Here is a 26557-nt window from a genome sequence, read left to right on the forward strand (position 1 = left end):
TGTGCAGAGAAGGCTGGAGAAACAGTGCCCTTTTCTGCCTTTGCACTTTACATCCTCCCAGTGAGCATAAAAGCCCAGCCCTTGTGGACCTCAGGAGCGTCAAAGCTACGGGGAGCCCTGAAGCTGCAATCTCAGCACCCTCCACTGTGCTGTCCCAGTGTTTGACTCCACTAGGACACATCAGGGATTAGGTTTCATGCTTGGAGTCACTGCTATCTCTAAGCAGAGGTCACTTTGCTATACAATGGGCATTGCCAAAACTACAGCCATGACAAATGTGAAACATGGTGTCAAATGCAGAACAGGTGGGCTCTGAGTTCCTAGGGGTATCTTTTGTCGGTGACAAAGTGAGCTTGTGCAACGTCTTTCCAAAGCATTAACATGCTGTCTTGACGCATCTGGCGCACTAATTGGCGAGTGGCTGAAAATAGATAAAGGGCTAGATTTGTGAGAAAACCAAGACATACACCAGGATTGTATATGGGCCCAGATATTGCAAAATTAGTTGGAGAGAGCCTGGTATTTCTCTGATAAACCAGGATGAAATATGAAACCGAGTTATTTCAGGGGATGGCTGAAGTGTCTAAGGTTGCATGAAAAACATTGCCCTCTGTTGAAAGAGGGGCTCAAACTTTAGCAGTAGAGCTGATCTAACCACTGCCATGATCCCACTCTCCCCAATCCATCCTCAACTGCACATTTCTGCCTCCTTTCTTGCACTTCTCTGGCAATTTTTAAGCTCTGCACTGAACTGGTTCACAGTGCTGGCCAGACAGAAAAAGCCAACTAATGTATCAAGCTGAAATAGCTCTGCAGAGACCCCAACAGTGGGAATGAGTGAGCAGGGAGGGGTGGAAGCGTAGAAACTTATCTTCTAGTACTTAGATTACTTTTGGCTCTCATGGAATCCACTGCAGCACACCTCTCTGACAAGAAACAGGAAGGAGGTCTGCCTTACTGGTAAGGCCACTGTGTATTGTGACTGTATGGCTACCTCCTCCAAACTGCCATCCCAGGAGGCTGTTCCAGCCCACGTACTGTAGCACATGAAAAATTCCCTTAAGTCAGCTGTGGGCTGGACTGGGGAACTGATCCAACTTGAAAGAAAAATAAGTATATTTTTCTGAATAAGATTTATTCACAGATCTGTTCACCAGCACATTCATGTAGACTGGAACCACTGCGGAAGCAGCATGCCAGTGCAGTTAGGTGAGAATGAGTAGTACAGAATGGTAGTTGGGGAAACAAGAAAGGCAGTAATACCCAGGAATGTTTTTTCCCCTGAGTACTTTTAATAAGTAATATCAAAGTAGAGATACAGAGATTGACTGCTTCAAGGAAGCGAGTCATGTTGGAAAATATGCTTTAATTGATGCGTTGCTAAATGCTGCTTAGCATCATCTGTAGCAGAAGTACCAGTGATTTTCCTTGGTAGAGGCTAGGTCTCTTTGTTCTGCTCTCAGAAGCTTAATCAGATGGTTATTGGGAGTTTCAGTACTGCTCAGGACATATGGCAGCCCTTTTGTATTGGAAACATGCAACTTTCTGATTCTGTGTTGCTGCGTTTTAGTGTGCTTACACTGCAGACAGCTGGAATAAACAGCTTGTAAAGGGGAAACCCTCATGGGCACAATGTGTGGAGGTCAGTGCAATCAGTACAAAGCCTCCATCGCCTTGCTGGGTACTTTCGCAACTCAGGAGGCTTGAAGCTGTACCACACTGATTGCCTGAACTACCAAGGGGCAGAAAAGGTTTTGAAGCAGTACCTGTCTCTCCTTGTCCCTTAAGGGCCTGATCCTCCTCAGAGATGGGACATGCTTAGGATATACAGCCCCCTTCATGTAATGGTCTGAACTTCTCTTAGCCAGCCAATATATTTGTCCAAATTTGTTAAGGGCAGTTTATCTCATTTTCTTCTTCTGTATATTTTGTTAGCTAAAGCAAAAAGCTCTTACTCTTCCCTGGCTTTATCATTCCTGTGTTCCCAGACAGTAATTTCTTCAAGTTAGCCTCTGCTGATGAGTTAGTCTGACCATATAAACAGATTAAGTGAACTTGGGTAGGTTGTATAGAGAGTATAGAATGTATAGAGAGTGGCATGCCCTGGCCATACACAGTGGCAAAGCATGAAACTGAATCTGTTGCTTTCTCTTTGCTTGCTGTAACCACAGTTTATTAGGACATGCAGTAGTGTGTATTTAGAGGCATGTCCATGTTCTGTCTTCTGGCCTTCCTCTCGGGTGCCCCAGACTGAAAAACAAATAGCGAGGGAGAGACAGAGAAACAAAATCACGCTGTGAGATATAAAAGAGGGAGATGGGAGATCCTGGATAATATCAGAGTTCCTTTGAAGTGAAGGCTGAATAGATTAGGAAAAGTGTAATTGAATTAAAGCCACTTTCTTGGAATAGATATACTTGTACCCTGGCTAAGCAATTTCGTGCTTGAGTTTTTTATCACTATCAGCACCTGCTCGTTTCAGAGGGCGACACTCCAGAGATTACTCTGAGCCAGTGCCAACAGCCAGCATTTCTCACTCCCCTCTTGCCCGCCTCCACCCCCTGCACTGCTCTGGACACACACCCTGATATAGAATGACAGCACACTGCCACAATTTAAACAACGCTGCCTCTGCTCTTCAGAAGAACAGGTCCTCCAGAGAGCACCAGCCACAGAAACTGTCCACCCTTGCAAAAAACATCTTCACCATGGCGTATAAAGCAGCACATTTGGCTTTTAAGTCGCGCTGGCACAAGACAGACGAAGAACTCTGTCGGCACAGTATGTCCTTTGTCTTGCATAAGGCAATCCAAAATGATTTCTTTCAGAGTTACCTTTATCTGCTGGAAAAGCTTCCTCTGGGTGAGTAGCTGGTGTGTAGGAGCGTCTGTGTGCATGTGTGACTGTGCTCCAGAAAGACGTGTAATGTTAGATGGTAGAGTGCAGACACATTAATGACAATAAGTAGTAGTTTTGAGAAGACTGGCTAGAGATACTACAGTGCTAGTAAACCATTCGGTAGTCTCTCTCAGCTCCATCTCATTCAGTACCCTGTTGTTTTACCTAAATACTCCGCAGATTGTTAGAGAAGGGCAAAGGAAAGACCACAGGAATGAAATAAAGTTTGGTTTCTAGCTGATGGTTCCTTTTTTTCTCACCATTTAAGTAAAACATTCATTGACCTGTTTGGAACTTGGAAGGACAAATGCAAAACTAGCAGAGCTGACAGGCCTTACTTTCTCTTGCCTGATAACCCATTCTGTTGTCATTCAGTGTGTGCTTAGCCTTGCCATTTACATTGTTTTGGACAAGTGCTTGAAAGATAATGATTTTTTTTTTTTTTTCTGGTGTCATTGTAATTCTTATCTCTGCAGCAGGCTGTCTAACCTCCTGTTTGTTAACGGGGAGGAAAATGCTTCCAAAATGTTTGTTTATAGCTGAATTTCAGTGAAAGCCTCTGGTCCAGGATGCCGAGACAATTTTTTTTAAATGCAGAAAATGAATGTTCATTTCTTATGAAAATTTAATCCTGAATAAGAAACAAAATTTCCCCAGGACAATATAGCTAAAACGCAGATTTGACTTGAGCCTGTATTACATTAGCATGTCACTTTTTAAGCAGAATTGTTCAGCCTACACTCAATATTAGAACTATAGGAATTTAAGATGGAAAGGATGTGTCAGTGGAACCTGTTAAACTATTCTTCGCAATGAATTCTTGAGGCCTCCTTCCTATTTGAATGATCCATTTAGGCAAGTGGATTATTTTACCTTATTGTTTGAAATGACACAGACCTCAGTGAGAACTATGCTCAAGAAGGTAGAATTCATGAGTTCTGTAAAGAGAAAAAACACTTCTGTGTTATCTTAGTATTTTGATGTGGATTTTCAAATGAAGCAGTATCAGCAGCCATTTAAAATGAAACATGGAAGATAAATACTCCTACCCCTAGTGGTAGGTAGCTGTGAACGATGGAAAGGAAGGAAAGATGGAAAGGAAGGAAAGTCAATTATGGGTTAATGGAATCTCAAGAAGTCTATGAAAATGTTATTCTTTCATTTGTTTTGAAAATAAACACAACATATTAGAAACTGAGCAGGATTTCTTACAGTGTTAACTGTTGGTGTAAGTACTAATAGACCATTTTAAGGCTAGAAGGTACCAGTATGAACATCTAGCTTAGAATTTCATGTAAAAGTTCCTGCATCATGCTTATAACATATGACTAGGTCACAGTATATATTTATGAAGGCAAAAATACCTTGGTTTAAGGACTGCAAATGACTGAGAATCCATCAGTCCACCATTAAGCTGTTTCCAGGCCTAATGGCTTTATTCTTGTAAAACTATATTCTTTTTCTAGTCTGAATTCTAATTGAATTTCCATTCCCAGCCAACAAACATTGTAAAATGGTCCTATCAGATTAAAGATCCCTCCCTGCCAGGCTCGTCATGACCCAAATCGTTAAAACTTAGCTAAAGAGCTTCAAGCTTGTTGCCAGCTTATCCAAATTAGTTTGACTCCATGGAAAAGGTACTGTAAGTCCAGCCTTTGTGTGAACATAGAGCATGTCTGTTACCTCATGCTTATTGTCATGAAGTAAAAGTGTTCATAAGGACCAGTACTGTGGGGTAGCTTGCACACTGTGAATACACATGCAAGAAACTTCACAGCGTGCTAAGAGTGTCATGGTCTGGATGGGTGGACAATCAGATGATTAAAATGTCATTGGATGATCAGGCTCAGAAAGTCGTGGTCAAATCTTGAGGTCAGAGGAGTACTGCAAGAGTCTGTCCTGGGACCTATACTGTTTAACATCTTTATCAATAACCTGGAGGAGGTGAAGGACTGCTTGCTCGTCACATTGGCAGATTGCGGCCAACTGGCAGGACTTGTCTGCAAGTTCTAGGTCAGGATTGCCATTCAGAGGCACCTAAATAGGCTGGAGGAAAGAGACAGTGGGAACCTAGTGAAATTTTAATTTACTGAAATTCAAAGATAAATGCCAGGTCCTGTATCTGGAGAGGAAGAACCTTTGGCAACAAGAACACGAGCAGGGCAGTGGCTGGCCAGGGAGCAGCCCTGCTAATAGGGTTTTGGTAGATAGCAACTCAACATGAACCAGCAGTGTGTCCTGGCAGCAAAGGCGGCTGTATTAACAGAAGCATAGCTAGTTGATCAAAGGTAGTGATGATCCCCTTTTATGCAACAGTCATTAGACCATATGCATGGACAATTGAACTCCCAATGCAGGAAATGACACAGAGTGAGTTGGATGACCTCCAGGGTGGTCAGGGAACTGGAGCACATGCCCTAGGAAGAGAGACTAATGGAATGGGGCATGTTCAGCCAGAAGAGACAGCTTCAGGGAGACCAAGTATCAGCCTGCCAATACCTACAAGAAGATCATGAAGAAGATGGAGCTGAGCTCTGCACAGTGGCGTGAGGCAGGAGGACAAGAGACAGTGGCCATAAATGGAAACAAACAAAGTTCAGCCTGGCTCTAAGGAAAAATTCTTTCCCCATGAGGACAGTCAGGCATTGGAACAGTTGCCCAGGGAGGTTGTGCAATTCTCCATCACTGGAGGTTTTCAACACCTAGCTGAATAAAGTCCTGATGAACTTCCTCTAACCTCATATCTGTCCCTGCTTTGAGCATAAATTTGGGCTACAGCCCTCCTTAGGTCCCTTCCAACCTGGATTATACCGTGAACCAGTACTTTCTCTGAATGAGAGGACAGAATGTGGCAGGTCCGAACATCTCTGCAGAATGACATTTACCAGCTCAGTTCAGAGTGGAACTGAGTAGAAATGAACTGAACTTCTCAAGCTTCAGGACTACATCCAGATATCTCTGTGTAAACAGCATTAAACCAAAGCAATAGTAAGACTGTGACCTAGTCAGGTAGTTAAGGGTGTGCTTAACCCTGAATGTGAATAAGAACGCTGAAATCAAGCCTCACATTGAAACTTCCAGTGCTGTCCAGGGTCAGCAAGGTAGAAAGCTTGCTTCAAGCTATGCTAACTCCATGCTTCCCCCACTCCATTGCTAGGTTCAGTGGTGGAGCACTATTAGGCATGTTTACTTATGAGCTGAGCATATCTGATATCAAGCCTCTTAAGAGAAACATGTCACTTTTACAGAGCAGGGTAACATTTATAAATAAAAGATGTGAGTAACTTTAGGCACTGATCCAATAATGTACTTAAATGTTTGTGAATGCCCCTAGGCCCAGTGGACTTTAATGGAGCTACTCAGATTCTGGAAATTATGCATGTGTTTACATAGGCTGTGGGACTAGGTGCCAGTGGGGTGAGATTTGTGGTGGAAAACTTTAATGATAGGTCCATAGAGACAAATATTCCCATGTGTGAGGCACGTGTCTTTAAGTAATATCTGCTTTGGGAGTTGGCTGATGTTCATTCTCTATAAAACAGAATTTAAATGGTTCTTGGACCACAGTAGAGAGGTGAATTCTGCCCTGCACCCAGATAAAAATTTTTCAACTGATGCACAAAGCAGAAGTTGTATGTAAAAGGGAATACTCATCAAGGCTGGAATTAGTTCAGTATCTTGCAGAGAGCAGTTGGAGCCACAAAATAATGTTAACAAATAAAAACTTCAAAAGAATTACTTGCAGCATTTACTTCTGCCAGGGAAATTTAGCTGAGTAAACCCCACAACCAAGAACTGCACGACAATTTACTGCAGGTTGGGGTTGCACCCAGCCTCATGTAGTAAGTGGTCTGTTTCTCTAAAGTTTTAGACCAGATACACTGGGAAACAAAGTTTTGAACTCGTCCATTAGAAAATATTGGAGATAACATTTTGGACTTTGCAGGGCAAAAGGTCTTAGGTAGATACTCTCTATCTAGTCCAGGGCTTGGCATTCAGCTGTAGATCACCACTCTGCACCCTGTATTGGCAGAGACTGAAAATTAATGTGTCATGACTGTGGAGCGACCTTTAGGGAGCCAGTTCCTGTTCTGAGCCTGCTTTTGCAGTGAGTTTGTTTTAGCCATCTCCACTTGGGGGACTTGCCAGCAGATCAGCTGAGACCAAGTGTGCTGTGAAAAAAGTTTCTTCTTACTTTACTAGAAACACATTTCTAACCTTAAATCTTACAAGTTACCTTACAAGTTAACACTGAAAACTTTGTCGGTGGAAGACAGCTGCCCCCTGCAACTTCTGAAAGACTCGCAGCCCCCGTCATCCTATCCCGCCTATGCCCTACTTTACAAAGTTCACTGAAATCAGACTGTGTATCCGTAACAGACCTCACAAGTATTTCATTTCCTGATGCAAGAGGTAGTCCCACATGGGTCATGGAATGGGAGATGACTCAGGCCAGACAGGTCCTGTGATGAGAGGAAGGTACGATGGAGCAGAGCTGCAACACTAACTGCCACCAAGAACATGTGTGCCTCCTCACACTTCTCTTTTAGGGTAGATTCCTGTAAGCTGGGAAACCTCCCTCTCCCTCTGGTCCTGCTGCTGGAGGCAGTCAGGCACAGCTGCAAGGCACATCAGAGTTGAGGTTGACTGGCTGTATGTGGAAAATTGGGTTGTGCACTGGGAGGGTTGGCAGTGTTGCAGATTCATTAGAGGGAGGAGTAACCCTGAGGGAGCAAGACATGGAAATCATCTCTACAGATAACACACTGCGTGAGTGGGACACTGGGTCCACAGGAGAAGATGTTGTGTACATCATTACCCTTTGCATTATTAGCATGTGTCCTTTCATGCCCTCAGGTGGGAGACTTGCATAAAAAGATCTTGGCAAAGATCGATGCATAGAGAAGACCCTCTGGATGCTAAGCCCAGAGCTGGTTTTGGATGCCAGCACGTAAGGCAGTGCTCTGGGGCCCCAGCAGGCCCAGGAGGAGCTGCAGTCAGCTGGTGTATGCACGCAAGTCCCGGGAGGCATTCTGCAACCCTGATACTAGTTCTGAGTGAGAAATATGAGAGCACACACTACAGATCTGATATCCTGAATAGCATATCATCCCCATGTGTTGCCTCAGGTCAGGCTCATGTTTTGAGTAGAAGGACTCTGAATATTTGTTTTTCATGCTGCCAGCTGCCTGCAGACAGCCTGTAAATGCCTTTCCCTTCAATCTAGCAAAACAGGATAAATCACTGTCCCTTGATTGGTCCATTAAACAAGGCTTAGAAATAATCGCTGGACTCTTACATGGAAGATCTAGCAAAGCTAACATGCAGCGATTCAGCTGTGTTCACCAGACAGGCTGGCTTCTGAAACGGAGAATAAAGAGACACAGAGAAAACAAGATGGTGCCATTCCCAGGGGGCAAGATGGAGATCATTTACTGGAAGAATCACAGCCACTGATGGAGTCTTTTTCCCAGGCTCTGGGAGCCACCCTGGCCAAGTTGTGCTAGGGATTAGCCGCTGCCCCCTTTGCATTAATTTCTCCAACTAAATGGTTTATTCTAAGTATGTGAATATAATCAGTGGAGTGTGTAAAACTCCCAGGTTTGACCCGTGCTGGGCTCAGTGCTTCTTGTGGTATAAATTTCTCAGGCATAACATAAATGTGTAATGGATTAAAGCTTTAATAGTATCCGTTCAGCAGTTGACTTAAGCAGGTGATGACAAGAGGGGCTGGTAATGCTGCTTTTGTTGGATGAAGGATATGCCAGGCATGCTGCTTATGTGTAACCCAATAGCACTATTCTGTTCTGAGTGGTCCTTGGTGGTAATTATTCCCCATCCTACTTCCTTTGTCCCCCCCTCGTTTGCCTCCAAAATGTCATTCTCCTGCTGAGGATGGGCAGGCACACACTTATCATTCCCTGCTGAGCTTGCTTGCCCTCAATAAATACATTCCAGGTTTATATTCAGGGTCTCTGGCCTAGCTCTCTTCCTCTGTGTGGAGGGCATAATTCCTGTCCCCAGCTATTGTAAGCAAGGCATGGCCTGTTCCCAGCAGCGACCGGCAGCACTCCTGTGAAAGTTAAAAGGCGCAGTGACAAAGTACTGCTCCCCGGTCTTTCTATGTACGCAGCCAGTAGAGAGCTCTCCCGTTTTATTGTTATTAACCCAAAAGATGTTTGTTGCTGGATCGTTTCCAGTTCTTTGAGCACACGGGGAATCTGCAGCAGAGCTGGTCTCACACTGCAAGGTAGTGCTTGCAAAGACTCCTTCCCAGTGTGACTCCATCCCTCCTTATTGCTTAGCTTTCACAAGGAAGCCTGTAGTTGTGTTTTTGTTGGAAGGTCTGTCATACACACAGGAAAATGTCTGGACACTTGCATGTGCATGGGATAGTCAAAGGTGCTGGTTTCAGCAAACTGTTTATGGGCTGCCTCAATCCAGACTTTTAAGCCGCAAAAGTAACTGCTTTTGATATGCTGATGCACATGGAGTATAGAAAAAGCCAGGATGTGGAGGACAGACATCAGTTTTTTAAAGAGTAATATATAATAATCCTTTACCCAGCAAAGCTCACAGGTTTTAGTAAACGTTCACTTTAATAAACGTTCACTTACGATTGCTGTATATTACCACCAGAATAGACAAGCAATGAGAAGAAACAACCAAGCTCTGGCACACAGGAACTTTCCAGTGTATCACCCACTGATTATCTTGCTCCTTGATCTGACAGATGAAAATTTAGTGCTGTCTCTTCTAAATGGTCTCCCATTGTCTATACTCATTTAGGCCTGAGACTACCATCTGCTCTTTGGTTCAGCTTACTTGTAGTGCCACAGATTGTACAGTATCACTAAAAATAAACCAGAGGGAGTGCCTCATTCATCCACTCTCTTGGTGTGCTCTCCGTGCAGCTGTCAATGACTAGAAATCATATATGGAAATCTGTACAACAGTTAGGTTTGTGATAGCGGAAGTGATGACCCTGTAGAGCAATAAATGCCACCCACAGCTTTTCTGGGAGCAAATCAAGCCCCTTGCTCTCTTAAGCATGCATTTTCACTTCAAATTTGAGATGATTTTTCACTGACATGAAAGATAGTGTGATGACAAAAATGATGTCTGACCCTGGGAGGCACTGAATTCGCCCAAGGAGGACTGTGTCTCTTCAAGGTTTTGCAGGATTAAATCCAACACCTTTCCTTCCACCTTTGCTTTAGAGACAGAGGTTTGGTGGTTTGAAGGCTCAATTAAAGTTTATAGATCTTCACCATTGTGTCTCCAGAGCAATAAACTAAACCAGAAATATCTGTCATTAACAATAATATAGTGATTTATCTGCCTGCAGTGAAACTCTATGCTTTGACAAGTCAAGTTATCAATGGGGAGATGCAGTTCTACGCCAGGGCCAAACACTTCTACCAGGAGGTGCCAGCCACAGAAGAGGGCATGATGGGAGACTACATTGAGCTCTCCAATACAGACATTGAATCCTCCAGGGAGTTTCTCAGGAAGTTTGTTGGGGTGAGTCATTTAATCTCATCTTCTGCAAGAAACAGTAGTGATGTGTTATAAATGACATGCACTGTGCCCAATCACATATATTTTAAATGGCACCATATGTCATATTTGATATGCAGTCACAGGTTATAACTGACTGTCACCGGGTCAAGTAATGTGTTCTGCCAGCTCATGCATCATCAGGAATATACATTTTGCCTGGCCGTATGTCATTATTTACCTGTTTTGCATCCTTTTCTTAGACTCCAAAGCTGCAAAGAGGATTGGGCAAGTTCTTTTATCTGTGTTTGGGTGGGAGATTAATTCTCAGTGCAGGACTGGGACCTTTCATAATGAAATCCTTACTGGCTTCAGTGGGAGATTTGTCTGTGCAAATTCCTGCAGTCCATTTGGGAAAGTAGCTGAGACTAAATGCCAAGTTTCTGTTTTGCCTATTTATAGATATTTCTGAGAACACTGCAACAAAACCCAGCCCCGCGGTGCCACCTCTCCCCGCCCCCAAACATGAGCAGTATATAGAATAAGCTACCCATTAGGAAAAATATTATTTTCTTTAGTGTTCCAGTGTCACTGGGGACCTTTGCAAACAGATTTCTAAAGGTCTGTAAACATCTTCAAAGGTCTGCTTTGACCTGAGATCTAGAGAAATGCCAAGTGGGATTTTAAAATTGCCTACAATAGCAATAGCACTTTGGCACTTAGGTTTCTGAAAATCCTGTTGATGTCTTTGTGAACCTGCAAATCTTTAAAGGTGTGGCCTGATGGTTTTCTGACTGGTCTTTCCTCTTCCCAGGGGAAAAGCCTATTAAATTAGCTCAACAACAGTATGAGATGCTAAAGAATCCACAAAGCCACAGGAAAACAAATTTCTTAAGTTCTCCTGTTCACAAAATGACTAGTTCTGTATAACGCTACCATAAATCTTTCATTTTCTGCTCAAATGTACAAATTTGGGATAACCAGATGACCTTTTTTTAGTCTTAATGATCCACTATGGAAAAAAAGCTCAATAGCTTAATTAGATGTTATATATAAAAAAGGGCACAGTTTAAATGGATTGAGATGGAAAATGAATGTGGCTTACCAACAGATAGAAATCCTGTATAGCAGTGAAGAGCAACTGATGGCAAAGTTTGCTGTACCTGACAGAGGGAGGCTTTTGGGGTAGTGAGCCAGCAAAACACAAGTGAGCAGTTACATTTTTTCATTTACAGTCATTTGTATTAATGCCAATGCAAAAAGGCTTCAAAACATTTTAAAGCCTGACCGTATCAGGCTTTTTACAAACACAAAATAAGAAAATACAAAGGAAGTTCAGCAAGGCAGCTGAACCTGATGGTAAAATGGCATTTTCAGAAAAAATGAAATGCAATTTTTAAGCCTTGAGCCAGCTCAAGGCATATTCCTTAAATATTACTTAAGTCTTGTTTTAAGGACATTTTGTGGAATTCAAGTGGTGTGTAAGATTGTACTCAGGGAAGCATTTTATACTTCCTAGACATCATACAGACGCCGTTTCCGGAATGGAAGGTTTATACCACACTGCTACACTTTCTCATCTCCAAGACCCAAAAAGGAAAGAACTACAGTCTGTAGCACAGTTTCACATGCCAAACAAGTTGTACCCAATGGATCAGGTGTGATGACAGATACAGAATACTCCAGAGCAGAGTTCCTACTCCTGTTATTAGCTAGGGATAGAAAGGATACTGTGAATGGCCAAGATCAAACAAGAAAAAAAACCCAAAACCAAGAAAGGAATCTGCATGTTTTGCTGATTCTGGTTTAGTTTGTTAAAGTCTGTCCTCTGTTGAGATACAGTCGATTGGTTATGTTATTTATGGTTTATTTTCCTTTCTTACTACTGCAATTTGAATCCTACTCAGACACAGATACTTGCTGGCTTTCTGTAGTAGTGACTTTATTGTAAAGCTAATTTGAGTTATGTCTTCCCAAGTTTATGGCTCTATGAATATTTTTTTTTTTCAATAAGGTAATCAAGGTAGAAAAAAGTAGTTTGCTTCACCTATAATATATAAAATATACTTTCTTCTTAAAAGAGAAGTTCGACAAAATCAGGAAATAGAAAAATTAGTTTCAGATCAACTGAACATCCTTAATTTAATTTTTAATTGTTTTCCCCTATGAAAAACTTCTCCCTTTGTTTTTGAGAGTTCAAGTCAGTTCCAAAGTGAAAAATGCTGTTTAGAAATGAAAAGTTGACAAGTTGGGGTTTTTTCCTTGAAAGTTGTGAAATAGAAGTATCTTGACATTTTCAACATTCTTTCCCATGTGTTTTGGCTATAACTCTTTTCTAGATTTGAAATACCAATTTTGCAGAGAGTTTTATTCTTCCAAAACTTGATTTTCTGGCAAAATTAGTGCTCCTTAAAAAGCAGTTGCCCAGTTCCACTCAAATTACCCCTCTTGAGTTAGTCTGCCTGGTATGGAAATGCCACACCATGACATTTCCCTTGCATGACTGATGTTGCATACTTTCAGGTGTGGAATTTCTTAGCATGATTCTTAGGACCACTGTAAATTGAGCTACAGATTTCTTTACCATTGGAGAATTTATATTGCCTAGGCACATGGAAGGAGTTACAGAGAGGACTAAGAACTTCACTTATATTTTAGCCTGTCTCCTTCCCAGGCAAGTCAAACTGAGTTAAAAGTGCCACTGTGCTCAAGTTAAGAGGTTTTATGTGTGTGTGGGCAGAACTCAAACCAAGAGCAACATTACTTGAGCCAACAGTGCTGTACAGACAAGCTATAGGCTGTCTTAGGTACAGTCATACTTGAAGGGTTATCAGCAGAGCTATAGCATTGAATATTTATGGCAATGTATTCATTCCAGTTAAAGCCTTGATATCCACATAGACAGTGTGTTTTCAACTGCCTAATCCAGAGGTAGTGTGTAAAAAAGGAAATAAAGAAAACAGAGAAACCATTAATTCAGGAACAGTTGTGAGCTACAGGTGTGTGAAATAATACAGATTATATTAACTTTATAGCTCCCTTTCTGCCCTAAGCCCTTTCTCTCTTTCTGCCCTCAGTTCGCCTGCCTGATTGGTTACTTGCTGAATGAAAAGCTTCTTGAGAGTGATTTTTCTTCTGTTTGATCAGGGACATGGAAGAGATGCTGTTGAAAACCAGATCTTAAAAATTTTTTTAATAGAAGGAAAACCACTGTGATTTTTATCGATTTGTTGAACTCTGATTTATTTTTTGTCCTACACATCTACACTGCTTTCCTGCCCTTCCAAGATTTGAAGTAGCATCAGGAACATATTCCACAGCTCTCTTATCCCTAAGGAAATTTGTGAGTGCCCTATTTAGCATTACAGAAGAATTTTTGGGTGTGTATGTGTCCTAAATGCTAGTGATTCTGAGTAATGGGAAGCAGATAATCAGAGGAGTAGTCAATGTTAAATTCTGAAGCCTGTTCTGGCTTAAAATTTTCACTTACACTGTTTTTTTAAATAAGGAGTCTGACTTTCAACTCAATTAGGCTTTTGGGAAAATGATTGCCTTCCAAAGAAAATGTTAATACTCTGTCAAAGCTCTGAGCACTTCCAAACTGAGAATATATTAGCTGAACATGGACTTAAGTCAACATTTTCATTACAAACGGAGCCATGGTGCTTCACAGGACTTCTCAACTGACTGCCTGATGCTCTTGCTCTCTTTGAGCAAAGTGTGGAATCAAGCTTCATCTCCCATGCTTGTTCCCTTTCCATCTCCTCCATGGCAAATGGAGATGTGTTATCAGAGGTCCTTGCCATGACGCATCATGGGAGATGAATTCCCTGTTTTGAGTGAGGTACTGTGACTATAGGTTCTCTGAAACAGAAATATCGAAGTTCTATGGCTTTTTGTTGAATTCTGTTGTTTTGAGAAATCATCTCGGTCTTCTCACCAGCTTTCTCAGAGATTTTTACTTAATCACATCAGTGTAGGCCCGTATGTATCTGCCAGCAAACAATATGGAAATCCACCTCATAATGATCCAAACACAGTTCCTTACCCTTTCATGAAATCCTTGTTACAGCTTAGTGTCTTACTGGTCATCAGTAAAAGCCACATGCTCCTAGGTGCAGCCTGTGAATGAAGAATGGCTCACATTTTCTGGCTAACTACAAACAGGTAGTCTCCAGAGCCCAATAGGGTTGAGGGCTTGTGGATTCTTGCACACATCAGGAGATTAATCTTCCTAGGTATACAAATTGGGACCAGCAGCCCTAGAGACTGGTGAGAGCCTTTGAGGTCCTTGTGCTCTTTCTACAGTTACTCCGTGTAACCAGATGCTCAGCCAGGCTATTCATAGTCATGTCATTGATGGTACTGTCCTTTGACCTTAATAATCTGCTGAATTATCCGGTGAAGCAAGGCCAAAAAACATGGTGAGTTACGTGATTTATGCTTGGTCATTACAGAGGAGGTCTCCCAGTAAACAGGAAGAGCAAGACTCTACCTGGGCTTATTTCCTGTAAGAGCAGTGAAGTTGCAGCAGGGACTTTGGCCCGTAGCTTTCACTTCAACACTCAGTTCCAGGGGACAGGGAAAAGGTGTTTACGCTTGCTTTTAATATGTTTGTTTAACAGATAACTTTGGCCAGGGGAGCTCCAATCCCACAGTCAGTGCATGTACAGACTCACTTAAAATTTCTGTTTTACAGAACAGCAGCAGGCTCTTAAGAGACTTTTTATAGCTAGAATGGAAGCCTTAGGGGTGAAATACAGCTGTCATTATAAAGCTCTTTTTACAGTGACTCATTATTTTTTTCATAGACATAGCCTTTGTGCCACATTTTTTTCATGTCTGATCTCTGTCCAGAGATTATATTTACGAAGAAAAAAAGAACAGTTATGCAAAATCTACTCAATCATCTTTTTTGTCTCTATGCCTAAAAAAGAAATTCTGTATATGCTCCAGTCCAAACTTTTGAGTTGGCGTAACTTGCCTACAACTCCAACATCTTCATTCAAACATAGCTTATTTTGAAAGCTGCACTCTGGTCACAAGGATGCTGTATATCTGCAGCGATGTCAATGGGCACCTCGGGAGTTCTTTGCTGCAGAAGTTACTTCTTGGATGCAGTATTTGGTGTATGCTTACTTTTTTGTTAGGCCTTTACAGGGCTCAAAATGAGGCTTATCTGGCCATGTAGCTGGCTGTGAGATGTGAGTATGTGATAAAGAAGTTTTACAAATACCAGTGGATCTTCTGAGAAAGCTAGGAGCTTGTGAAAGATTATGTTTTTTCTTATACCAAGCAAAAACTTATTGTACAGTAATAAATGTATGGCTGTAATGAAGAAGTCCTATCAACAGCAGCCTGGGGCACATAGCAGCCCAGCTCAACTCAAACATAGGTACCCAAAGCTCTGTTGATACTGTCCCAGGTTCTTACCAGTCTTGCAACAGCTCTGCACAAATAAGGAAACAAGACACTAGGCTTGGTGTACTAAAGGCCATAGCAGTTAACACGATTTCTATGATCTTTCAGGTGGTATTTTTCAGATTTCAACTGATTTTCTTGTATCCCACAGGGGGTGGGGAAAGCTGGCACCAACCGCGCCCTGGACTGTGGCTCTGGAATAGGTCGTATCAGCAAGCATGTCCTGTTACCAGTTTTCAAGAGTGTGGAACTGGTGGATATGATGGAGAATTTCCTGGCTGAGGTCCCGAACTACCTGCAGGGCAAGGAGGACAGAGTAGAGATGTATTATTGCAAAAGCCTCCAGGAATTCACTCCAGCCCCACAAAGATATGATGTCATCTGGATTCAGTGGGTTTCAGGTTAGTTCAGCATGATTTATCCAGCCCAGCATCTCAGAGAACTGTGCAGCCTGTGCTAAAGTGTATGTTAAAAGAATGACGCAGCTGTAAAAGGAGATTCAGTTCTTTGGGATTGTTTCCTAAAATTCACAAGAGACTCCTGAGAGCTCTCCTCAGCCATATGCACAGTGTGTACAAATCAAGTTGGGTTTTTTAATGTTACGTACTGGAGGAACGTACATGTTCTTGGCAAGTAGCCTGCATGCTAAGGTGCATCTGAGGAACAGGCCTTACATACAGGTTTTCTTGAGCAGGAATGCCCCTTCTTAGTTGCCAGTGCTGCAGACAGAATCGTGGGGTTGGCTTCACCAACAGGGATTTCTGAATCTGATGTCTTAGGGGTATTTCAGGAAGCAATCTGAAAAAAGCCACAGTGAAATCACCAATATCTGTAAACAAGATCATGTCTTACACATGCATTGATGCTTATCAAACAGGTTCACTTAGCTATGTCCCACAGTACCCCTCAGATGAGAAGTCATCTGCTTCCAACCCAACACAACTACTCTCAATTTTTTCTAGAAAACCTGCTGCAGTGCCTAACTGTCCTTCCAGAGAGGTTTTCTCCTAATCTGTGAATCTAAGTGTCCATGGTGCAGTTTCAGCTGGCAAGAAGTCATTATTCTAAAGTGCAAGAGGAGGCCTGAACAACTCCTTCACTTCAAAATCCTGGAGAAAGTTTCTTGCTAGGCAAAAGAAAAAAAAAAGATAAAAGTTGAGAGATTAGCACAGGAGGTGGTTTTATTCAAGAACACTTTCTTGTCCTTTACACATAGTCTTAAGAAGTAATGAAACTGAGCTTCTTAGAACAGGTCTTCATAGCTGTAATTGCTTCAGAACAGTATCATTTTCCTTCGTATTTTTGCTTTTCTTGAATAACCAATCATTGCAGTAAACGTAGCTCCTGCCTCATCTTTTGAGCAAATCCGAGTCAACGTGAGACTGAATGAGCTAAGACTTGTCTGTGGCTGTGCTGATCAGCTATGTGGCTGATAACAAAGGGAGCATATGCCTTGTCTTTAGCATAGATGCAGATCTGAATCTCCTTCCTCCACCAATTTCAGTGAAATACATAGTGATCTTAAGTATTAATTAAACTTCTCCCTCTGTCTTGAATTTAGCTGGAGTATGCCAACAAGCTCAATGCTTTTTGGTGGAGCGAGGGCAGGACTGTCTGGTAGAGAGCAACACCATGAAGATCTCTTTTTCTTAGGAAAGTAGGCTAAAAGCTAAGTTAAGAGAATGTTAAGTTCCAAATTAGGTGTACAAGAGCTTCAATGAATATTGCTGATGCAATCTTGATTTGTCTCATGTATGCATAAGTTTATGAGTCCAGGCTGTTATTTTATGAAAAAATAAGAATGCAAGTTTACATTTCATATAGAAATCACTATTTTCCTTCAGCTTGAAAGGTATTCAGCTTTAGGCTTTGGGGATTTTTTCTTTTTCTTTTTTTTTTTGGGGGGGGGTGTGTGGTTAAAAAAACCTGACATGCTATGTCAAAATGTGGTTTTGAAATGACAACTTCCATTTATAAAAGTTTAAATCTTCCATCAAGAGAACTAAATATTTTGACTAGAAAATGAAAACAATTACTTGTTTTAAAAAAATTTTCATTCAGTTTCTGACCACCTGTCCTTGTTAATTCATTTTAGATGTTTCACATGTGAGAGTTCTCATTTTGCTTTTCTCAGAGCCCTGCACTAGTGTTCTCAACATAACAGAAGTATTGATCTTTGGGCAGGAAGGATAAAAACCACAATCTCAATAACATACTGAAAAACGTATTATTTTTAAGTGTATATGGTATATGCAGAAATCACAGGAGTAGGGGGTAATATAAAGAGTTTATTTGGCCGTTTGGAAGGTCTTGCTTTCTGTGTTGGATCTTTGATCAAGAACTCCTTTGATGGGTACATAACGTTACACAAAGTTATAGAGATTTGTAGCATTAAAAGACAGAAGGGATTGTTACATTATCTAGTTGGACTTACTCTGTATCACAAGTGGTTATAGTCATTCCTTTACCCTTGTACTGAGCCAGTAGTTTGTGTTCAATTAAAACATATCTTGAGAAATTCAACCACGCTTGATTTGAGGACTTCAAGAAGTGGTAAACACCACTTCTGTTGGTAGTTTCCAATGGGTAATTACTTACACTGTTAAACAGTTGTCACTTATTTCCAGTATGAATTTGTTTGGCTCCAACTTCCTGCCACTGATTCTTATTATGACTTTAACCACCAGATTAAAGAACCCTTCAGCACCCAGTATTTTCTCCACTATTCCCATTGACTTCTGTCCACATCTGTTGCTACTACTAATAAGGATCCTAAATGCTGATTTGAGTTCGTAATGGTTGATCTCATTGGTTTGCCCAAGATTTCATAATTAAATCTGGCAGGACTAGAATTTCTCTTGCAATAAATCGGGTATGGAGACTCAGAACAAGGCATCATACTGGTACGTGCAGCAGGAATTTGAATGGTTAATAGTGATCTATTTTCCATCTTTTCATCTGTAGGATATCTGACAGATAAAGATCTCCTGGAGTTTCTCATCCGGTGCCAGAATGGCTTGAAGGATAATGGTGTTATCATTCTCAAGGACAATGTAGCCAGGGAGGGCTGTATCCTGGATTGTCTGGATAGTAGTGTGATCCGAGACCTGAACATCCTCCACAGCCTTATTGAAATGAGTGGACTCACCATCCTGCGAGAGGAGAGGCAGGAGGGATTTCCTGAGCAGTGTGTCCCTGTCTGGATGCTGGCCATGCAGAAAAGCCCTGGCCATTCTTGATTGTATAGTGAGACTGCAGAGACTGGACTATGGATGAACCGCAGGACTGGGAAGGAGAAAAGCATCTACTAGAATCCTCCTAACCACACACTCTAGGGCAGCAACTCCTAGAGGATCAGGAGAGAATTACAATTACAATTATTACAACTCCAGCAAATAGTCTGCTTCTAAATCTCTTAAATCCTGCATCCTTCATCATTCTCTCCATTTTTAAAAGCCTTTCTAAGAGCTTCTTGTCAGATCTCTCTTTCATCAAGAAGTCAATACTGGACAAAACTAACAGAAAATAATTAGGACTGAAGTCTTTGTAGTGGCTAACGCCTTTCGGAGTGTTCTATATGAGGTGTAATGAATAAGCATAATTTTTACTATGGCATTTTAATCTTCTTGGAATTTAAGAAGGATCTATCAGATCACTGAAGCAGGAAATTCAAATACTTCTGGAAAACCTAACCCAAATTTTGACTGTCATTACTATCTCTAAATTATTTGAACAAAAAATATAAGGAAAGTTTTATCCATTTGTTGGCATCAGTTTCATTTGGGGGGAGTTTGGTTTTGTTGGTTTTTTGCATTTCTGTCAGTTTGGACAATAAGATGTCCTGGTTAATTTTCCATTAACCTGGTTAATTTTCCATTTTAGTTCCATTTAGGAACTACTTTGTTTTCCTGATGTTTCTGCCATAGAACAATAGTGGTGCATAACGGTTTTCACACTCCGGGGTAAAACTTAGATGACAAATATATGCATGTTTGCATTGAAATTTTGTGAAAAGATTGCCCCACAAATTACATTCTGGAAAATATATTTTCAAAATGTTCACAGTGGAAACCACTTGAAAGCTTCTCTGTATTATACATACCACTGTAAATTTTTTGCTTTCCCACATTCAGAACAAGCCTGGTACCATATGCAGCTAATGGGATTTCATGAGGCGTTACTAGTAAGACTGTAAGAACTAATACAGTATTGTATTAATTAACAACTGTACTAAACTGCAGAGGGTGTTAGTGTAACCCAAAAACATCTATGATTTACATTCAAACAGCAGCTCTAGAAGCCTGGGTTTGAAAATACTAACACAAATACTATCTCTTTATGGCTCACAGAAATTACACGTTAAGTTTTTCATCCTCCTTATAGAGGCACAGAAAGTGCTGTGGGAGGGCAGAAGTTCATTTTGCAAATAAAATCAGAATTTGCAAATTCTGCTTCATTCTGAGTGAGGACAAGAAGGGAGAATTTTGAAGGAAAACCACGCAACCACAGACTTTTCCATTCAGACAAAATCAAATGTTTATCTTGAATTGGACTTTTAAAATAATTTGCACTTAACATATCATTAAATGCAGTAAAAAGCAAATTAAATATGGCTTGTTCAAAATTCTGGAAATTGAATAATAACATTAGAATGCACTCTTCTGACTCTGTCAGAATTTTTATCATGTTTTATTCCCTTGAAATGCAATTCTGGCAAAACTAACCAGCCTTTTTAAAGAGTTGCATTATCACAAACCTCCATGGTCTGATGGAAAGGGGTTCTATAAAACATCCTCCACATGACTATAGGCACAATTGTCTGTGTTAAATATTGTCATCTGTGTTAGATTAATTCACATAGAAGCCTGAAGATAACAAGATCAGGGAACCTCTCAGCTGGATTTTAGAACACTCTGCCATCCTTTGATAACAAATCTCCAGTTTTGGTTTTAATTGCATAACTCATCTTCTCTAGCAGTATGGTTGCATATGTTGAGAATTTCCAATTTATGGCAGAGGGCTTCCTGCCATCAAATCTTATCCAGTAATTGGTCTCTTAATGTGGCATCACTAATTGTAGCATTAAGGAAGACAACCCTGCTGATTTGGTGAATATTCTGGCATGTCATATAACCTAGAAACCTATGGTTCCCATGACACAGATGCTTCTGAATGTTTTGTCTAATTTTTCCATTCTAATCAACTGGTAATGGATGTAAATTTAGTATATAACATTGATAAAAACCTGAGGTGAACACTTACATTCCGTAATTGTCCCCAGAACTAAGTACTTCAAATTCCCTTTAAGCTACTACAATACTTTCATTCTTGCCAAGGCTGCTAAAAGCTGGTGTGGTCTTTGCATGCATATGAGTATGTGCATATATCTGAAGGAAATCCAGCCATTTGTTTCACAGGAAAGAGGAATCAGTCTTATAGTTAGTAACACTGGTTAACAATAACAGGAGAATATTTAAAAGGCCTTTACATGGATTACAAATTAATTTGTCCTTCATAATTTTTTCTTGCAGCCAGAGCCGTTTGTCATGGTACAGAATACTTGGGGATTGCTGGAGATCATAGTACAATCGTGCCTGTGCCAGGCATGACTGAATGGTGTTGATCACTACAACGGTGAGAGAATGGCATTGTGGAAGTAGGGAAGTAAACAATTTTATACAGATCTAAACAGCTGCCATCTCTCACAGGGCAGAATATATCAGCTGTTCACTTACATATCAGTGTGGGTGCCATTCAGTAGTGAGAGATATGGTTCCAAGATGGATATAGAATGTAAAGGGGTTTAGGATGAAAGGTAGAATATAAATGACTGGTACTGTTATCAGTGAAATACAATTTTCAAGGCAAAAATGGTCTTCCTCTGTTTTGTACATCTTTCCTATATGAATTTCCAGAATACATATATGTAAACATGTAATGAAAATTGGTTCCCTTAGCTATATGAGAACAGAGACAAATAAAATCTCAACTTACTAGAAAAATGCATATTTCATGGTTCCCACATTCCTGGAAATTAATGTTTCATGGCTACGTTGCTTCCACAGTAAAATATTAAAGCTTTTCTGGTGACATAATGAACCTCAAGAGTAAAGACACACAAGCCCTCCAGGGCTTACATGCATGAGACTACTGCAGACTGAATAATATTTTGTTTCCCGCTTTTCCAAGATACATTTTTAATTCAAGAACTCCCAGTCAACCAGTGTAGGCCACCCTTAAATGTTCATGAATTTGGGTAAGGGCCATTCTTGGCTTAAAAGATCAGGGCTTTCCGGACTTTACCATAGTATATAATAATAATAATAATGATGATGATGATGATAATGAATCACAGATTTCAGGCAGAGGATCTTGCTTAGAAATCATGTATGTATCAGTTGATCTTTCGTGTTCAAAGAGTGGATAATCAACTCAGTTGCTCTGCCTCAACTTCCAGGTTATTTAAACTATGCACTTCAAGAAGTCTTTAGCTGATCAGGTTGCAGTGGGAGTTTGAGTCCCATTTTTTTCGGTGCTCATTTAAGACATTCCCAATCTCAGCGTTACCAGAAATTTAATCCAAGATTGAGACCCTGGCTGAGGGAAGGTTCACAGAACACTTAGGGTCCTTCAAGCTCAAGTCCTCATTCACCACTGACAGCTAATTAGTAAAATACCCAATTACTCCTTCAATCAGAAGTTCCTCCCAGGCAACCACTACTCAAATAAATGCTTAGCCAAAGTGCAGAAAAGCCTGTTTCTGCTACCAAAGCTCTTGGTAATGCTTGGTTTCCCTGTGTTAGGTTCATTGCATCTATTCTGTTTGACCGAAGGCCCGGTATTATCTTCATTATATGAATGTGAGGTTCCTTGCAAAAGAGATCCTCAAGTCCTGACAGTAGCTCCCAAATGCTACTGCAACCCAAACGAAATGTAAGAAAGCGATTGTTACAGCAGGCTGAACAGTGATCCCAACTGTGCAGCTCCATCAAAGTTCATTCTGTTCGAGTTCCAAAAGCAACTCAGATGTTACCAATGTCCTTTCATTCCTGATTGGAAGCCATCATTTTGAAACATATTGCTGAATGGGTATTCTAAAATATTTTGTTTCAGAAATACCAAAGTGATCATATAAAATAATTTTCGTTTGACTTTCTTGTTTGGATATTTATATAATCTAGCCTACACTGACATTTTATGGAGGATGATAATACATTACATGGTATTGCAGTAGTTGAAGTACAACATTTGTTTCCTACAGAATACGCTAATAAAATCAGTACATTCTCTGCCCCCAAATACAGTGAAACAAGTCAGCAGTTTCCAGACGAAACAGCCATTTCAAGAGGAACAGTACTGTCAAGAATTATTTGCCCAAGCTCTTTTTCTCCAGATGTATCCCACCCATTCAGGCAGCCTGCTGTGTGCCTGGTCTAGGGAGCAGCCACCTTAGGATCCTGGACAGCAAGGAGAAGAAACTGGCACCTCCAGAGCAATTCAGAGCACCTCAGAGCTGAACCGGCTTGAAATACGAGAGTCTCCCTTCTCCCTGGTGGTTGTACATTGGGAGTGAAAGTGCATCCTTGTTATAACCAATTCAGCATCTTCATTGTTAATGTCAAACAGAAGTGCAGTGTGATCTGAGGATCTATGACTATCAAACCAGAAAAAGGCATGGACTTGGATAACCAAACACCCATTAAAAATCAAAGTCATGGTACCAAGGCACTGTATTATGGGAGCAATATATCACTGCATAATGCCAACGGACAAAAGCTTTGTCAATTATTCCACTGAGTGTCCCGAGTACCTTTATGCCATTCACCTGTTTTTTTCCATTCTCTTACTCAAGGCTCCCCAGGGCGTTTACAATGGCATATCAGACAGTAGGCCTGTCCAGAGGAACTTGACTGTTATGTGTGATTAAAACCAGTTGTGTTGCATCCCTTTTCTCTTCCTTTGATGCTTCTCCCAACTTGCCAAGAAAAATCCCTCCTCCACTTGCCAAAAATGATTTGTTCTCTGTGGACATCACCACGTCTCACTGAAGTAAAACAGCTTACCTTTGATTTTAAGAGGAGGTAATTCTGTTTATCTGAGAGCAATAACTACAAGCTGTATTTCAAACATACAGGTTAATACCTGTCTCTTTCAATTGATGTCAAGTAGATGCTCCCAGACCTTTGTTCCAAACAAAACTCACGTTCTTATCATCGCCATAAATAACAATATTTGTATAACACTATACATCCTTAGACCTTGAAGCATGTGTTATCCTTGTGTTCTGGATAAGGAAACTGAGGCACAGAAGTGTGATCTGGCTCACATTACAGCTTTACCTAAGTGGTAGCTGTGGATGATTAACACCTCCACAAATGAGGCCACGACAGGAACTACAGAGTGTTTTGTAGGCAGACATAAACTTATTCTGGTTGTGCTTGGATTAGATTGAAACAGCATGGTTGTGGTTAGCCTGCTTATTAGGCCAACTTGATATGCCCTGCAAGGAGAGGGCTCAGGCTGAACATTGTGCTCATGAACATACAGCTTCTGTTCCTTTCAAAGCATTGGAAGTGCTGGTATATGCCTGCAGCAAAAATACAGAAAATTGGTGGAAAGACTCTCTTCCCTGTAGCTCTGTTCCAAAAAATGTTGAATTTAAAAGCATTTCAACCTGTTGTGTTATTTTGAGGCTCATGAGACTACGTACTTTAGAGGCATTTGAAGATGCAGAAGTCCTGTAAGTGCACTTGTGGCTTAGCAGATACCTATCAGTGTCTGCATGCCTGTAAGTCTCTGAAGATTCGGCTTGTAGGAACCTCAGCTTCACATATGACTACATTTTCAGAATTATCCAGGAGACCAAATTTGAAAGCATTTAAGTGCCTGTCAGTGGAGGTCAGCATCTAGAGGGATTTCTAAAGCATTTGGTCAATTCAATCAAATTTTAGCATCAGCATGTTTTTGTAAATCCCTCAGGGAGATGTAGGCATCTTAAGTACAAATAATCTCACTTGATTTGAAACACTTAAATATAGATGTCTCATGTAAGATAATTGTATCAGCTCTCTTTGCAGGTAGTGGAGAAAAACTGGCCCATGCAGGAGACATTCGTGGCCCATGCATTCATCCCATTCTAAATATATATATTTAAGATCCAAGCAATAGAGAAGTCCTTCTGAAAGCTACGTTCAATTTTGCCACTTTACAGTGATTTGAACTGATTTGTTGCTATAGTAGGACTGATTGCTTCCCTTTCCGTAACCTCTAACAGTGCCCTGTGAATGTAAAATCCTGATTCAGAGACTGTCTCTTCCAGATCTGTAGCAGAGATTCCCAAACTGTGGCACACATGCCCCAAGTGCTGATGAGCCTCTACAAAGTAGTATGCAACACTTTCTGAGCAGCCTTCTATGTACACATGCAACCTACTGGGAGCAACTTCAGTTCGTGCTGCCACTGCTGCTCGGGCAATGCTCCAGCATGGAAGTCCTCCCACCCTCCTCCAATAATAGAATAGCAAACATAGAGCATCATCAACTCCAAAAAATCAAAAATCCCAGCTCTAGCTTAAAAATCTTTGGAAGATTTCTTTCCCTGTGTTCACACATGATTAACAGCTTCACAGATGTATATCCATACATGTTATGTGGAATATATGCTGCTTGTATTGGCCAAGGTGGCCTGTGGTCCTTAGAATATGTGTTGCTTGCCAGATTTTCTCAAGGCATCTACTGCAGTGGAACAGCAGCAGCTATGTAATCTGGATACCCAGCCACACAAATAAATGATCCAGCACCGTTTGCCAAGGGAACTGTTGCTGGATCAGCATTGGATTTCATCTGCTCAACCTGGCTCTATCCCAGGACTTGATGGCAGGATCCCTTGGGTGACACCTGGCATGTCTCACTTGTAAAACCCGCCCAGATCTGCCCCAGCCTCCTTGAATTAATGTTGCTTATATCTTAAGCCTCTCAGTCATGGGAGGATTTTGTAATGTGGCACATAGGATCAGGTAAGATGACCTAATGACTTTGCGTCTCACTTCTCTATGGCTGCACATGATCACAGGGGACACCAGACATGCTTCTCACCTAATCTGTACATCTAAGAGACACTTGTTTGAGATTAAGGTAATTGTCAAGACTTCCCATGATCACCACTGGAGAGACATCAGCTGCTTCCAGAAAGCTTCTTCCCTCCTGTGATGGTTATCCCATAATCTCAGCTATAGAAGGACCCTACAGGGCTGGTTTAGGTTCAGACAAGTAATTTTTAGGAGTTTAAGTGAGGGGAGATGAATTCCAGATCGAGTGTATAGGAATTTATGGACTCCACTGAGAGACCAGTCTTCAGTGCATTCAAGTCTGTTCTTTCTCCCACAGATGAGGAACTTGGATCTTTAGTCCCAGCTGAAGAAATCTTACAACTCTGAAAGCCTCTACTAAGGACCAAAATGAAGGTTGCCAGAAATTATGCCACATTGGACCTTTTAGCATTTTCCTTGCAGAAGGTACGGGCATGGATACTCCTGAAAACTCATTGGAGTATGAAATTACACTGATGTTTGGCTTGCTCCTACCCAGATAACCATGACGAATTTCCTGAGGGGTGCTTTTTGCACTCTGGATTGATTGGTTTACCAATGAGCCAGAGTTGACCCTCTGTTGAGTCTTATTAGACAACACACTAGTTTTATTTATGGATCAGTATGTGAGTGCATTGCTAAATAAACAAG

At 41.1% G+C, this 26557-nt stretch overlaps 1 protein-coding gene across 15 annotated transcripts in view; it reads left to right on the forward strand.

Annotated features, from left to right (window-relative positions):
* The window catches only part of METTL11B (methyltransferase like 11B), a 40467-nt gene extending 14271 nt beyond the window's left edge, over positions 1-26196 (forward strand). The window contains exons 1-5 of one of the 15 annotated variants that reach the window (XM_030495672.1): positions 2507-2862; positions 10229-10422; positions 15971-16220; positions 21351-21453; positions 23124-26196. In XM_030495672.1, the coding sequence (XP_030351532.1) occupies positions 2595-2862; positions 10229-10422; positions 15971-16220; positions 21351-21442 (804 nt within the window). In that variant the 5' untranslated portion in view covers positions 2507-2594 and the 3' untranslated portion in view covers positions 21443-21453; positions 23124-26196. The other 14 variants (XR_003992795.1, XM_030495677.1, XM_030495678.1 and 11 more) reach the window with 14 other exon arrangements.
* The last annotated feature ends 361 nt before the right edge of the window (positions 26197-26557 follow it).

The sequence above is a fragment of the Strigops habroptila genome, chromosome 8 (assembly GCF_004027225.2).
Source record: "Strigops habroptila isolate Jane chromosome 8, bStrHab1.2.pri, whole genome shotgun sequence".
Lineage (NCBI taxonomy): Eukaryota > Metazoa > Chordata > Aves > Psittaciformes > Psittacidae > Strigops > Strigops habroptila.